Here is a 16249-nt window from a genome sequence, read left to right as displayed (position 1 = left end):
TACAAAAACGTAATTTTTGAGATCAAATTAAAGGATGTATTGGCGCATACTGTAATAATCACTTTAGTAGTTTTAGAAAAATTATTCTTTAAAATTTTCCATTCCAATTTACTACTTGAACTTTTTGTAGAGCTTAGTATACCTAGCTAGCCTGTACAAAACTTCTAAGGCTTAAGAATTTAAGGTGGTAACTATGAACCGTTTTTATATTTTTAGTTTATTTGCCATTTTAGGTAACGTTTTCTTTTAAACTCAGAATTTTGGAAAGTCTGGTTTAAAAAAACCACTTCAACATACGGATGAGAAAAAGGGTCCTAGAAGTTTTTAACTGCACTGCCATCTCCATTTCTTTACCTCGTATCACAGCGCATTGTCTTAGTGTTTAACGTCTGATTGTGATTGTGGTCCTGATTGAGATTGTCCTGCCCTTGGAGGTGATTATTCAGATGGTGCTGTGGGTGTGGGTGGGAGTGCTGATTTGCCGCCGCTGAATGGACAAATCCCGCTGTCATTTCGCTCTCGCTTTCTGTTTGATGAACCCGCGCACTTCTTCTCGGCGCGAACATCTCACGCCAGAAACATCTCAAACGCAACTAAACAAACAAGGACCAAGGAAAATAAAAGCTTTTTCCCGAGCAACCCTCGATTTTTGGGTCCTCGAGTGGGGAGCGGATGAGAGCGGCGGTGGAGTGACTTCTTCTAAGTCGATTCATTCAGATGAGGCGAAAGCGAAAGTGAAAGTCCAAGTCAAAGGAAAATAACATCCCATTGAGTTCAAAGTCCTCGCCTTATACCCCCAAAAAAAGTGCGTGAGGCGAACATTTCGAGTGGGAATTTCGAGTGAGTCTGGGATCTGAATGGACGGACTTTGTTTTGGGGTTCATCTTGGCCGTGAGGGTGGGTGGCGGCCATAAAAAGCCGCCCGTTTCCCCGGCTGACTGACTGACTTACTACGTTTCGGAATCGCTCCCCCAGGGGTTTTCACATAGGTATGTACGTGTGTACTGTTGGCTGCCGGCTTTGGCCAAAAGTAAACAAACGCATTTTTTTCCTTCACGGTCTTCCCTTTTTGGAGACTTCCTTTTGTTTTGGACGCGGTGTGTGTGTTGCTGCTTTTGGATGTTGCCGTTGGAGAGATTAGCAGAGATTAACGGGAAAATTCCCCCTACCTTACACGCCCCACGTTGGGCGCCAAGAAATAATTATCTCTTTAATAAGGTGATCAGTGCTGAAGAAATGTTTACCAGATTTTACCTTAAATATATTAATGGAATAATACACAAAGTAAGGCGAATATTAATCTTGCGTGTGTTAGTTCCAAATAGAACCATTGGAATTCACGAGACGATAAGAATTTGATTTCCTAGAAACACTACGCAGACTGGTAGGCCCATAATTATTAAAGTTTTCATTGCAATACAAATAAACAAAATGGAATAGATAAGAGATAACTATTTGATAACTAGTTTGTTTATAGCTTTCATAAAGTACCTAAATGTATAACTTTGACATTACTATGTAACTATTTGGTTTCTAGATTTCTCTAAATACGTTTCCAGCTAAAACCAGACGCTGGAGCACTTGCAAGATCACTTTTTGAAGTCACTTTGAAAACCGATTAACACAAGGCTTGGTAGATCACTGGCTGGGGTCACTTGGGTGACACTTACTTGCTCTGGTCGACGACGGGCTGCATGGCCCACCGGCTGCCCAGCGGCTCCTCCTTCAGCGAGGTCATCGGTCCGCGCGGCTGGTTCATGTCAACGGCGGCGGTGGGCGGCAGACCGAACATCAGGCCGCCGGCGGATCGCGGACCGGAAACGGCACTGGGGTACAGCTTCCGCCCCCACTCCATGCCCAGCTCCAGGGTGGGCCAGGGGGAGGCCGAGCTGAAGCCCGGCACCGGCTCCTCGGAACGCAGCTTGAAGCCGTCGGCGGCGAAGCTGTGGGGATGAGGATGCGGGTGCGGATTCGGATGGTGCGCGTGCGAGTGCTGGTGGAGATCAGCGTAGGCGGCGACGTCTCCTCCTAGGCCTCCTAATCCTGCGCTGGAAATGGTGGCTGCCGTTTTGAAGGCGTTGTACTTTGTTATTCGATTTTTAGAACTCGATCGGTTTGTGGTTTGGTATTTGATTCTTTTTTGCGGCTCTGGGTCTCCGGAGAGCTGGCAATCAATCGCGAAACGAAAGTGTGCGGTCGAGTTTGGTGAGTGTGGGTGTTTTGGGTGAACTCTGGCCAATGCACCGCAGAGAATTTGGGATTTTCGGAAAATTGGTCTCGCAACAAGTTTGAGCGGCGCGCTACCGTCCCGAGTGGCTGTGAAACCCCAACTGAATCCTTGCCAGCGATTCTGCAGCGCAGCGGCAGAAGAAGCGTGTTTTTGAAAGTGGAATCGAGTTTTCGAGGGAAGCGTAAGCAAACGTAAGCATACGAGCAGCGCGGCAGCAGCGACGCGGCAGAATAAGCGAATGCGGAGTCGAAACGAGTCTGCGCCACTGGGAGAGCAGCGTGGATGAGGGGTGACGAGGTGAGGAGCGAGAGTACGCCGTGCCGCTCCGCGTCGCGTCGGGGGTGTGGTGGCAATATATATATGCATGTGCTGCAATGGCCAGCCAATCCCGTGGAGAGACGATATGAAAACCCACCACCATGATCGACCACCAGGAGCAAGAGAGGGAGCGAGAGAGGAAGCGAGAGAGGGAGAGAGAGAGAGCGTCAGCGAGCGAAAGAGCGTCCCCCTAGGAACGGTGCGAATGGAACCGCAGCGACGTCCCCGAACGAGAGGGGGCGTGTGTCTAGGATCGAGGTTTTGGGACCTCTCCATTTCAGCGCGACGCTCTATTCCCAGGCACCTTCGGCTCGGCTCTTCTGGGAGACCAAAGTGTCAACGCCTGCAAAGGCACGGCAAAGGCAGCGCAAACACAGAGGCAAACAGACAGAACGGTAACCAAAATCCAAAAACATCACTGGGGAGCCCCCAAGTACCCTTGCCCCCACCCGCACTCCACCCCCCGTGCTAGAGCTTGAACCCGATTGGTCAGATAAGCCGCTGGAATCAAGAGAGGTTTTCTCTTAGCCATCGTCAAAGCAGTGGCCAAAGCAAGCAGTTACCTGGAACGGCAGAAATAGTGGAACTATAGGTTTGATAAACAAAAAATCTATGGATTAGAATCCACGAAAATGGTATTCTCTTAATTTGCTTTTAGGATTATGGTGTTATTAAATAATTCAAATTATTCCCAGATACTTTTGATATAGTATAACCAATCTATTTCAAAATGTGAGCGTAAACCTTGAGAAACTCCAACAATTCATTCATTAAGTTTAGTTTTATACAACAAAAGGTTTTTTATAACAAATTTAAATTTTTTCCAAAAGCATTTGATTTCGTATGACCCATATATTTAGTGGTAAAAATAATAAAAGTATTTACAAACAATTTTAAAATGTGAAGTAATATTTTAAGATGTGAGCGTACAATTTGAGAAACCGCTTCAACAATTCATTCATTAAATTCTGGTTTGGGTTTATTTTTAACAAATTGGAATTTTTGTGATTACATTCAATGTAGTATGACACGTCTATTTAGTAAGAAAAAGTATAAAAAGCTTTAAAATATTTGGAATTGTTTTCTGGAAAATGGAAAAACCGCTTAAAAATGTATTCATCAAATTTGTTTTAGGTTTCTTTTTTACAAATTGGAATTTATATTATGACCCATACGTACTGCAAATATTTATAAAATGCTCGAAAAAAATTTTAAAATGTGAACGTATTTAAATTTTTCTCCTTATAATATCGTGTATTTATATTGTGTATTTTTCTGTTAAAGACAATTTTTTAAAGTTTCTTTAAGACTTACAAAATATATCTTTTAATCCTTTTCCTAGTTGTGTCAAAGCCGTTTTACCTTTATAACTACACCTTTGTTTCATAAACTTGTTGGGAGTTCAAAGTTGATTAGTCATCATTTTCGGGTTTAACCCTTCTGACTTTCGCGCATTATGCGGCCAGAAGAAGTTGTCAAACACTGTGGAGTATCTACAGGTTCCCTCTTTTCCTCTTTCCTAGGATTAGTTACCGGAACCGCCCACAAAATTTTCACGCCTCGTTAGGAGAACAAAAAGTGAAAAGGCCAGGGGATGGCATTGGTTTTGAGGTTCTCTGGGTTCGGATGAAAAACAATTTGCATTTTCCGCATTTGCGGTTTTGGCCTGTGACCGATTGAATAAACGAGGAAAAGAGAGGGCGACACACACAGGCTGTTTGACTTTTCCGTGAATTAATTTGAGGGGCGTGGTAATCTCATTAACTTCTGACAGGGCTGGAAAACTCCGTTAACCGGAGTCGGCAAGTGGCAGAGGTAAAATCAACTCTTTTCCCGAATTTCCCCCACTCCCTCAGATGGCTGTTCTATTTTTGAGAAGTTCTCGAAACATCTCCCCAGAGCGGCGGGCACAATTCTAGAGTTTAAATCAGAGGAAGATGTCCCCAGACATCGCTAATTAACCAAAATACCCAGAAGGAAATTCCACGCCCCACCACAAACAAATTTTCTTTTCCGCAAAGGTGAAGAAAATTCCCCGATCTAAAACTGGAGGTCCGCGTGTTCGATTAACCCCTTTTATCACGCCCAATCCTCAGCGGACTTTCCGGGCCGCGACAGCTGTCATGGCCCAGGGACCCCTTAACCCCTGCCAACCCCTTGTTTGCCGACGCCCCTGGAATGCGACTGAAATTGTTTACAATTGGATTTACATGGCGCCGGACTTTCACTAGCCAATTGCTAAATAATTTGTTGGTACGCTCTCCGGATTTGATATTTACCCCTCCGATGGCGTCTTAAGGGATTACAGAGGGGTGGGAAAGGGACAATCGGCAGGACTCTCGTCACCACAATTACAGTCGTGTCAATTAGCCGGAGGTTTGACTCTAAGCCATGAGCGGATATCCACGGCTGGGAATTTATAATTAGGAAGTCAGACCTCTGCATTACTTGTGTAATAACCTAAAGGTTCATGGACTTTCATACCAATAAATCCTTTTTTAGTTGTCCTTATTTGTGTTTTTATGATTGCTTTAGTTTTTTTATATCTGTTTGAACCTTATAACTTTAATTTAAGTAACATTGAAAGCATATCGAATCTTAAATGTATTATGTTTAATACTATCTTTATTGACAGATTTACTCTGTACCGAATTTCAATAGAATAAATTAATCAAATCAATAAAAAATCTTAAGTGTTTGTCGAACTTAATGTTCGAAATACCCACATATTGGTATTATGCATGGACTACCCCCATGCCGTAGAGTAACCCCTCTCACTTCCGATTTCCTTGCGGAAACCCTCACCCCTTTCCTGCGACATCGCAGACGCCATCTCTGCAGAAACCATGAATAATTCTAATATGCATACTGAGTCGCATGTAAATGTCCCATTTGTCACCCGTAAACAAAAAATACAAAGGAGGAAAGTAAGGAGGCAACTGCAGGACCAGGATCTGAAGTCTGTCCATATGCAAGACATTCACAGGGTCATAAATAAGGGCGAGCGGAGGAAATTTGAGGCGCGAACATTTTAATTAGTTTCCAGCTCTAAAGGCGAGTAGAGTCCTTTTTCCTGGGCCCAGGACACTTATGCAAATTACCCGGGGCCCCGACTAATGAGAGGGGCTAACACACCGTGAAAATAAATCATATTTAGTTACAGACGGAAAGACCTTTCCCTGATTTCCACCAGTCATCATCATCGGCATGGTCGTGAGAGTTCGGGGGAATTTGGTTTATTCTCCCCACGGACTGTGACAGATGCCAGAGATCCATCCAAGTAGGTATTCCGAGTGACAGTTGCATTGTCTGCACCGCGGACCACCAAAGTTTTCGATTCCGAGGAATTTTTCAGTTGCCACCAACCCCACCGCACTTGCAGCGATTTTTTAGGCAAGTGCTCAAGTGTTTGCCACTCTATTCGATGGCACTAAACTGGACTCGAGTGGCACGTGGCACGGGAAGAAAGCCAAGTACCTAAATTTAATTAAATTATCTCGAACACGTGTTTGACCAACTGCAACGATTTTGCCAAAACAATCGCCGACCAGTTTAAATATTTACCCAATCCTCGGCCTAAACGTTCTCGTGAGGGTAAAAAAGAAAAAGGTCTCGTTTACATAAGAACAACAAGGGGTTGCAGAGGTGGGCTACAAAAATAAAGCCTTTCTTCAGATTTATTATTTAAACAAACAGAAGGCTAACCAGGGGGCCAAAGTGTGCGATTTCTTCCCACAAACATTTCGGCACATCCCATCACTCTCTTGCCTGGGGAAAACCCGTTTATCAGTCGCACAAAAATCGCAAAAATCATAAATATTTACAAGTCTCGCTCAGCGATCTCAGCCTTTCGATAAGCATTTTTGCGGCCGGTGAAAACAACCTGGCCATAAACATGAAATTATTTTCAGTCTGGCCAAATATGCGGAGTCCAACGCATCAAGTACGAGATTGGAAAAGTGCGGTTGTTCATTAGGTTTGGTGCGGCCAAAGATTGATTTGTGGCCAAATAAAGTTAGCCAAAAACTCAGTAAACTCTTGATTGAAGTTTATTGCATATAAAATACTGTGAAATGATAGAAAAAGTTTTAAGTTTATAAATTCTAATATAATAATTAATCTAAATAGTTAGCAGTGGACACTTAAAATAAAATCCTTGAATATTTTCCCTATTATTTCAACGAATTTTCATTCATTCAGTGTAATTTCCAGCTGAAATTCCCCTAAAATGTGTTGTAAATAAACTGATGTAAACTTTTATGAGCTGCTTGTCGGCGGAGAGGAATTCATGCATCTCATTTGGGGTTTTAGTGCAGCTCCCCGAGGGGCTTCCCCGCCCGTTTTCCCTTCCATTTTCCCCTCCTTCATTTCCACCTGGAGAAGCGTGTCAGCATTGGGGATCCTCTGGAGAACCACAAAAACGCGAACCCACTCCTGGAAATGCGGAATGGGCTGCGACACATTTACTAGATTAATTAGCTCATTTACGGCTGACAATGTCCGTGTTAATTCCCTAAGAATTAAATGATAACATCATACGAATTGGACTCCAGAAAGGTGTTCTACGTGTCAACGAAATGGCCCGGCAAATGCTCGATGACACTAATATGTGTGCTTGTAGAGGGTCATCTCCGGTGATCAGGGGTGTGGGGTCTCAGTAGGGAGGGGTGGGGTGGTATCTGAAGTGCAGCCGATTTGCATAATTCCAAGGACCAGCAACGGACGCACCCTTCGCTAGCCTCACGCCCTGCTAGTTTGAACCACTCACACCTTCCCCGATCATCTTGGCCCACCCCATCTTGTTTTATTCCAACTCCCCCTTTCCCAACTGCACAGAGAAAAATTTCATTTAAAAAAGATAATATATCTTTGGCTGAAGAAATACTATATTTTTTATTGATCTTCGATTTTACCAGATAATTCTTATTTCGAATTTATTTTGGTAAGTTTAAAGTCTTATAAAAAATTATGAAAAAGGTTAATGCTTTATTTTCCTAACAATATATTTATTTATACTATAATATTGCGTTAACTTGTTTCAAAAACTCTGCATTTTAGAGCCCACCTTGTTTTAAGTGTGGTCAAAAATAATTTGACTTCATTATGCGAACAGTTGTTGCCTTTAGTTTTGGTAATTTATTTCAATTTTTTCAGTCCTCCGCTTGCCGCTGCCGTGGGCAAAAAGGGGTTAATGCTCCTGGAGTGCCACCCCTCAAAATGTATACCTATACCTATAAAAATCCTGGTCCTGCAAATGTTCATTTAACTGGAGTGTGTGTGGAGAAAATGCCTCAAATGTTTTGCTGCTGCTGCCATTGTTGCAATTGTAATTTGCTTTTATTGTTGCCTTCCGAGGGAACAGGATTTCGGGTGTGGCCAGTAAGGAGATTCTCCTCTTCGGTCGAATCAAAAATGTTTCTGGGCGAAGGAGACTGGCCTATCACAACAGGCATAGATCCCAGCGCTCATAATTAATTTTTGTGAAATTTTCAAGACTCATGAGGGCCAAAAGAATGAGGAAAACGGCAGCAGGATGGCTTAAGTCCCGGGAGGGCAACCTTTTTGGCCATTTAGTCTCAGTGTCAGCCGCAAACAACAGCAAACAAACAAGAAACTGGTAACGAAATAACGGTACTGGACCTGGGCGTGTGTTTAGGCCACCTTTTCGATACTGGACAGCTGCACTTTCGGCCAGAAGTTTTGGAAAACAAGGATATTGACACTTAACTTCGTCTCATGCTCAGTGTTCTCTCAGGGAAAGCCCCTCCCCACATTCCCCTTCAAAGTCCTCTCGAAACTTCAGCTTTGTGGTCCTGCTCTAAAGGACATAACCATGCATATAAATTTGATTATTATTAAGTCGGGCACATTAGTGAGCATTTCTAATGAACGGAAGATGGAGTCGAGCAGATCCTTGTGCCCGAAAAAAGGGTCAGCCCGCAGACACAGGCCACACATGAGCTTGTTAAAGTCAATTTATAAATACTCAGGTTTATGGTTTTAAGTACTTAAATATTTAGCACACTTCTTGGCCTCAGACGGTGGCTGCCCGTCTCCCTCTTACCTCGTTACCCCTCTCTTTCTCCGCGCGTGTGAGGTGAGGCTTTTATTCATAATTTATGCGTCCGCAGGGCGACACTCATTCACTGGCGAGTTGGCGTGGGTGTGAGTGCACTCATTAAGCAAAGGATGTCCTTAAAGGCAAATGAGCCAATTTAATTTAAAACAGGAAATGCGGTTTGTGTGGCTGCAAAGAAATTTTTCCTACATAAGTGGATTTTTTTAATTATTATATTTAATATAAATATAATATAAATAATATTTTTTTACATCCAGAAGTCAAGCCTAATAGCTTTGCTCAACCTCTGCCGGCGCACGTACGGCGTACAAAAGCAGTTGTCTCTACAATAAACAAATAGAGATTATAAATTACATTATATATTTGTTTTTGCCCCTGAAATATCCCCAGAAATATGTATATGTGTATAATGAAACTGCCTTATAAAATACTTGTTAGATTCATTTCACTTATTCCCTCAATTAGTTAAAAAGAAATGAGCAAACTCAATCGAGCTAAGTGAAACACAGCATTCAGAGGACTTCCCCCAATTCCTTTTTTAAGGACATTATGCGCTGCCATCGAGTCGACCTTATAGAATGAAGCCATTATGATTCCGATGTTCAGCTTAGCGATTTCAATTATCGGGCCTGTAAGGCGGGCGCTGCACTTTCGAGGGGGGTGGTTCCTGGGCTGGGTGCATGGGCGGCGCACGTGCCGCTCGTTCCGAGGTCGCTGAGGAAAATCGCGGGAGTAACCAAAAAGCCAAGGCCACGTGGCAGGAGCGCAGCTACCAAAGATAAACATAATTATGCAGTCCGGAGGGGAGCGGAAAGTTGGCCAATCTGATAACACGCAACGAGATTTGTCATCATCAAACAAAGTGGGCGTGAAAATTGCGGATGAGACCGGCCAAGGGAGCTCCGATCCGCAGGAAGGAAGCGCCGTAAGCGGAGGATGTAAGGATGCAGGAGTACACGACCAGGGCTTCCTGGCCGGATGCAATCATGTCCACGGCGTGTGCGCGAAATATCCTTTGTTTGTCTTTCCCAGGATACCGAGCCAAGCACTGAGGACCCAGAAAAACGAGACAGCGAAAAATGGTCGGAAATAATTGGCAAGCAGGCGGGATAATAAAGATACTCGTGGACCCCAAGTACATTATTGGCATTGATATGCCAGATACGAGTATAGCTGGCATATGCTAGTCGTAGTGGCTATAAATTGGGCCCGGGAGTGGGCTGGGTTGCAATTCCAGATTCAGTTCGCGTTTCCTCGCCACCAACCTCAATGCATTCCACTTTGTCGCTGCCTATCCTTTACACTCCGAAAAAAGTGATAAAAAACAATTTACTAACTATTTTATCTAACTGGTTTGGTCAATTTGACCAAGTTGTTGTTTGTAAAATGGTATTCGGAAAGAAGCCATTAGAATAGGGAATGAATTAGTTGTTAGTTTAAATTAGTTCTAATTCTTCAAACGATGTTATTGAGTTTTCACTACTGTTTGTATATATTTCTTAGAAAGTATATTGATCGGACTTTTTAGAGATAAAATTCAGCTTATTCAATTAGTCGTGCCGTAAGAAAACAAAATCCCCTATTTATTCATCTAATTCTTACTTACCGATTGCCTGTTCCTCAGACTTTTCTTTAGCCCTGAAGCTCCCCTAAATTTCTCCAGGTATATCATCCATTCCTCTGACCAGCACGTAGTTCATCAGGAGGCTTCCTTTGGCCTTGTGTCCTCGCTGCACATTAAAGTTTCATTTGGCCGAGGCCACTTGGCATGCGAGAGAGTCGCTTTTGACCTGGCTGGAAGGAACTAATCATAGCACTGCCTCCATCAGCATCGTCGTCCTCTGCACATCCTCATCGGGTTGATTGCGAAAAATCACTGGAGAAATCAGGCGAGCTCCGTGATTCCGTAGTGACACATTTGGAGTGGTTCTACCAACCACCCACCTACAGTCAGCTGACAATCACAAGCAAATTTTTTCCACTCTTTTGTGTATTTTTAGGCGAAAAACATTGAAAATCAATTTCAGTTGAGGGAGGTTGAAGCCAAAAAGCAAATTGTCATTCTGTCCCCTCTCCAAAAAGCAAATTTGAAACATTAAATACAGATTTGTCCTTCGCATTTGGTTATATTATTGTCTTCGGCTGTTTCAATAATTCATATTTTTCGCAGCTCCCAAGAGATGAAAGTAAGGCATTAATGAAGGGCAAAGCAATTTTATTTGCTTTTTAAATAATTGTGTGTGGGATTTTTTAAAGTTGGGCGGTGGGGAAAATGAGGAAAAAATAGTTGGCTATAAATCAGACAGGACAGCCGATGGTCAGGATCTAAGCCCCATGTCCTGTCTGGCGATGAAAAAGGGGCGGGGCTCCTTGTCCCAAGCCGGCTGTCAAACATAATCACCTTGCCGCCCCACAAGTTCTATTCTCAAAGGAAATTTATGTTTTTTATATGGACGGCTGGTAGAGACAGAAGTCTGTGTGTGAATGAAATATTTTATTTTGCTTTTTACCCGCCCGCTCGGCCGCTCGGCAGCTCTTTCATTTTTTAGCACATTTTGTAATTTCAACACGTTGCCACGTACCGCAAAAGTTTCTTCTCCAAACTGTCCACCAATTGCATTGTCGAGTGTCCACCACTCGGACTCGGGATCTGGGCTCGGATGATTAATGGCTCCGGGTTTTCGGACAGGCTCCGAGTTGGCTGGGCCAAATAATAAATCGTCCAAATCGGCTGGGGATTATTTTTCCGAGTAGGCGGCCTGCGTTCTGCGCTGTCACCATTTTTGCGGAAAAAAGGCTGTGTTCCTGCTCTTTTTCTTATTCAATTTTTGTACATTTTTTTGCCACGGAACGTGTGCGAAATTCAAAAATATTGCTGTTCCACAAATGGCAACAAATTTGTGGACTTATATTAGATTAATATTAATCCAAGGAATTCAATGCTTTGGCGTGTTGGAAAAATGTTAAATGAGGGTTGTAATAGGCTTAGATAGTAAGTAAAAGAACAATAATACGAAACTGCTTATAAAAGTACTCGGTGTATCTCGCAAGAAATAAAAACAGGATATTGGTTTTATGTCATATATCTTGGTTCTAAAAGAAATACTTCTACTATATTAGGCCTTAATAACCATATCATTTTCCTTAAACTTACACTATTTTAAAGTTTATTCAATTCCTAAACATAAAGATGTATTTAGGCAATGTAAAAACCATTTATAAACAATAAGCAAGTCACACAAACACGCCCATTTAATCTAACAACCGGTCGGGTAATATCCAAAAGGATTTCCTGGAATATGTATGTTTATGTAAAGCTAAAAAACGAGATTTGATTTAATTTTGTTGGCCAAAAACAAACAAAACCCGCTAAAACCAGTTCAGTTTCCAACAGACAGCGAGGAGAAACCGCGCAAGATTCAATTCAAATTCATTAATTATTATAATTCGCAGGCGCATGCCAGCCATTAAACAACTTAAGGTAAACCAATAGTTTAAGCTGGGCAAATATAAAACACAGACTCTCCGTGCTTTGGGCCACCTTAGGTGTTGGCCACGTTGTAATCAGGTTATTGCCCCAAGCAAAAAACCAGAATGGAGAAGTTCTCTTGCTGATCAAACACGAATCGGGTCAAAAGCAAAGCTCAGGGCGAAAAAAAAGAAGGAAGACGGAGGGCACTTGGCCAATTTACACGAGTTGGCCAAAACAGCTTGACTGCTTCGGAGTCGAGTATAAGGCGAAATACAAACAGAACAGAAATTCCCAGTTGGTGGTTTTGCTGCTCCGTCATGTATTCTTTAATTATCGTCAGCTTTTTGGGGGATTTATTTGTGAGAAAAACCAGAGTTTCAAGCTGGAGAGAAAAGTCAAGCGAGAGAGGAGCTGAATATTATTAAATCTTATGAATCACTGGGCCAACTTTATTTTCATGAGCCCCAGCGGCAGGTCTTAAAGATCTTTAATAGCCTGGCTTCTTTGTTTATTGTTGATTCTACCGGTGGCGGCGGAGTTATTTGCCCAACTCTTCTGGTTGCCTGACGGCTTCTGCTTGTTCTTCCACCTTGGGATGATAATCATGTTGATGGCTCGCACTACGTCAGCTTCTGAAATTTCCATATAAAAGCGCCGGGCAGCCGCACCGCGAGCTTAGTCGATTTGGAACTTTTCACGCGTTCGCTGCCTCAGTCTTTCGTGTTCGTCTCTGTGAGTGTTGACCCCTAGGCATCCCCGCCCCTCGAGCTGCCCCGTGAAATACCCCTACTATAGTGGTGTAGTGCCTTTACAGATCCCCGCTCCACAATGAAATACGCCGTGATTGTGCTGGCCATCGCCTTGTTTGCCACTTCTGCCGCGTCGGCCTCTTCCGGTGAGTACAATCGTTTAATTATAATTAGTGGAGTGTTTAGGCGCGATCTGCAATTACATCATCGCCAGCCAAGGCTGCTAGCGTGTTTGGCATTAATTTGATTAACAAGTCGAACGTCGACGGGTTCGGGTATGTTAATAGTAGCCAAAAACCTATCGAACCCATCCGGAACCCGAAACTGGTTTGTGAAATTCGCTGGCTCATTAACTCGGCGACAATGTTTGCCCATCGAAACTTTCCGCACATCAATTTCGATCTCTTCTCGAACAAAATAACTATTCACATTCGCATTAGGTTTGATTTTTCGATTGGAGAGTGGGCAAACTTTCACATTAGAAATAAAAATGGAAACGTGAATTTCATTTAATTTACTAGTATACCTTCGCACTTTTATTAAAAAAGAAAGATTTTAAGAATGTTTTTAAACATTAGGGTATATGTGACATGCTAACAGAGCGTAGCTTTTCAATATCTAAAAAATAAAGTTGAGTAATTTTTTAGTAATGAATATTTAAATACAATGGATATTATGTGATATATGATATTAGAACATTATAAACTCCAAACCAACGATGCCAGCGCCACGGCAACCAACGGATAAATGCAGTACTACTGACCATGCCACAGATTGTTAATCATAATTAGTCATAGCTTTTAAAATAGCAATGCGAAGGGTACGATTCCCGTCATCAAGATAGGTATTTTTCAATAAAATCCATTTCAATGTAGATGTAATAACTTTTATTTTTTACTTATGCCACTATGAGATAGTTTCTTATTTTAAGATACATCCTGAATTATCTTCTTCCAGCTGGCCAGTTCCTACCCCGCGCCTTCTTCACTTTGGATGCAGAGGGTCACCAGTCGGATGTGCACCCTGTGAACGCCCATCTGCTGAGGCGTCTTCGTCGCCAGGTCTATAGCTCATCATCCTCCTCCTCATCCTCCTCCTCTTCCAGTGGAAATGGCGGCACCATCACCTTCGCCTCGCACTCCGTCCAGAATGCCGATGGCTCCGGCTCCGCTGGCTCCTCTTACACCCAGCAAGCAGCTCCAGCTTCTGCGGGAGTGTAAGTTTGGCTAAAAGTGTTATTTTAAAGTCTTATATTAGCACTCTTATCGTTTTGCAGGGTAAACTTTGATAGCCGTTTCGGCGAGGACTCTGCATCGGGCAACTACAATCCCAGCTACAACAACGGAGCCTACAACACTGCTTCCTCAATCAACACCAACAGCGGATATGGAGGCACCAACAGCTACCAGCAGAGCTTCGGATCCGGAGCCGTGCCCTCCACCCAAATCCACCAGACCCTCACCACCTTTGATGCCTACGGCAACCAGAAGGTGACCACCGTGCACGGAGCCACCGATCAGTCCGGTGTCCTCAACGTCCAGAAGACCGAGAGCCAGAACTCCGGTTAAGGATTAGAATTTAGGTGTTTTCGAGTGTAAAGGAGTAAAATTTATTAAATTAAAATCAAATAAATTACTTGATGTGTCGTTCTTACCTTCAGCGGGGGATGGAATATAGAAAAAGAACTTTAATTGTTTAAAAATAATTAATAGGGAAATTGATACCTACTTTGAGAATATTTTTTTTGTAATATTTTAGAAATATATTCTCAATTAAATCCAAAACATTGTTTGTATTCATACAGCTATATTAATGCAATAATTTTTAAAAATCTGATTATCTACATTAATTTAGATTGGTCAATATCAATGGTTTTTATTTTCCTTTCATGCCATTAAAAGCTGCATTATGTCCACCTAGTGCTTACAATTTCTGGGCTCTTTTAATCTCTCGCTTGCCATTTAGTTGGGTCAATTAATTGCTTCCAAGTGGGCGCACTGCCACGCCCCCTGCAGATGTCACCCGTTATTCATTGCGGTTGCAGTCGCTTCCACTCTTGAAGTGCTCTTTTTCTAGCCCACTTTGGATGATTGCATCCCACATTGCATGTCCTGTAACTCCAACCTGCACCCCACATCCCTCATCCTTCATCCTTTATTTCAAGCTTAATCTCGCAGCAAAAAGGAATGAATCGTGCGAGTGAGTCATGGGCGCACAAGATTTTTTCTTAAAGGGGATTTTAGGATTGTAAGATTTTAAGAAAGTTGGGAAACTAATATTCTGTATTGTATTAAATGTATTGTTGCTTATAGTTTAAAATCAACTGAATGTTCGAAAGCCGCAGCTATAGTATAGGTAAAAAATAAATATTTATATGGGTTAAAGACTATCAAAAAAGGAGGATTTTCAAAAAATAATTATTTTTATGTCAGATTTTATGAACAACTCTCATCTGGTGTTTTTAAATAACTAATAAAAATAGCTTAAGGGGTTTTCTAACCCCCAACATCCTGCCTACGCCACTGCGAGTGAGAGGGGGATGGCGAAAAGTGCACAGTACTCGCACCGCTGAGCACAAACAATTGCCGGGGGCGTGTGGGGGTTAATCGGCCGTATGTGGGCGTGCTGCGAGGGGCGTGGCAGGCAGTGTTGGTAAATGCTTCGAGTGTGTTAGGGCAGCCAAGCAGAAGTTTCCAGCCTCCAAGGCTGTTAGCGTTGATTAAAAACTAGTGCACTCAGAACAGGAAGAAGGAGCTGTGACAAAGGCAACTATTCCCAGCAAAAAGGATACAAAATGGGGTAAAAAATCGGACAAGGTAGACAGAGGAGCAGCGAACGAGATGTGAATATGGGATTTGCTTGGGGAATTGCCGAAATCTCAACAGGTGCACGCACTTTTGAACACACAATCCATCTCTCTTCCTCACTCTCACTCCCCCACATGCAAATGTAGGAAATTTTGTGGCAGCTTCAGGGCCAAGAAGACAGCGGGGCAGAGACTGCCAAAAGTTTTTAATTATTATAATTAATTACTTTGATCTCTGACTGGCAACTCGCTCCTTCTCGCTGCTATTAATTTACTTGATTAAGATGAGGTTTTTCCCGCCTCCATTATTAAAATGTATCTCACATAATTGGGAAAGTGTAATGAATTTACTTTTTCAGCGAGACCTGCGCTGACTGTGATAGATTTTCATTAGAGCGGGTGGCATGTGTGGAGCGCGGCTAAGGGTTAACTAGGGGAGGCCACAGGAAGGTTAAGGAGCTTTCGGTTGAAGAGATAACTCATCATAAGTGCTCGGATCTTTCAACTATGCATAAATTATGATTAATCTAAGCCTCTGGGATGTTTGTGTTTTCAAAGAAGTTATTTGATAACATTTTTTTTTCTATTAGTCTTA

General features: G+C 42.6%; 2 protein-coding genes across 7 annotated transcripts in view; one reads left to right on the top strand and one right to left on the bottom strand.

The window, feature by feature from the left end:
- LOC108022870 (transcription factor collier) overlaps positions 1 to 2319 on the bottom strand; it is a 28111-nt gene extending 25792 nt beyond the window's left edge. For 3 of the 6 annotated variants that reach the window (XR_006367665.2, XR_007764047.1, XM_050887901.1), the window contains exon 1: positions 1671 to 1950. Coding sequence is in view for 3 of the 6 variants with exons in the window: in XM_050887901.1 (XP_050743858.1) it covers positions 1671 to 1855 (185 nt within the window). In the remaining 3 variants the exon portion in view is untranslated. Of the gene's footprint in view, positions 1 to 1670 lie in introns of all 6 variants that reach the window. The other 3 variants (XR_006367667.2, XM_017092058.3, XM_017092055.3) reach the window with 2 other exon arrangements.
- A 10427-nt stretch (positions 2320 to 12746) lies between these two features.
- LOC108022199 (uncharacterized protein DDB_G0271670) lies at positions 12747 to 14483 on the top strand. Its single transcript, XM_017091051.3, has 4 exons — positions 12747 to 12831; positions 12903 to 12994; positions 13806 to 14064; positions 14125 to 14483. Exons 2-4 carry the CDS (start codon positions 12928 to 12930, stop codon positions 14414 to 14416), a joined length of 618 nt encoding a protein of 205 aa, XP_016946540.1. The 5' UTR covers positions 12747 to 12831; positions 12903 to 12927; the 3' UTR covers positions 14417 to 14483.
- The last annotated feature ends 1766 nt before the right edge of the window (positions 14484 to 16249 follow it).

Source organism: Drosophila biarmipes, chromosome 2R (genome assembly GCF_025231255.1).
Source record: "Drosophila biarmipes strain raj3 chromosome 2R, RU_DBia_V1.1, whole genome shotgun sequence".
Classification (NCBI taxonomy): Eukaryota; Metazoa; Arthropoda; class Insecta; order Diptera; family Drosophilidae; genus Drosophila; species Drosophila biarmipes.
Note: the sequence above shows the minus strand (reverse complement) of the source record. Positions and strands in the feature narration are given on the sequence as shown.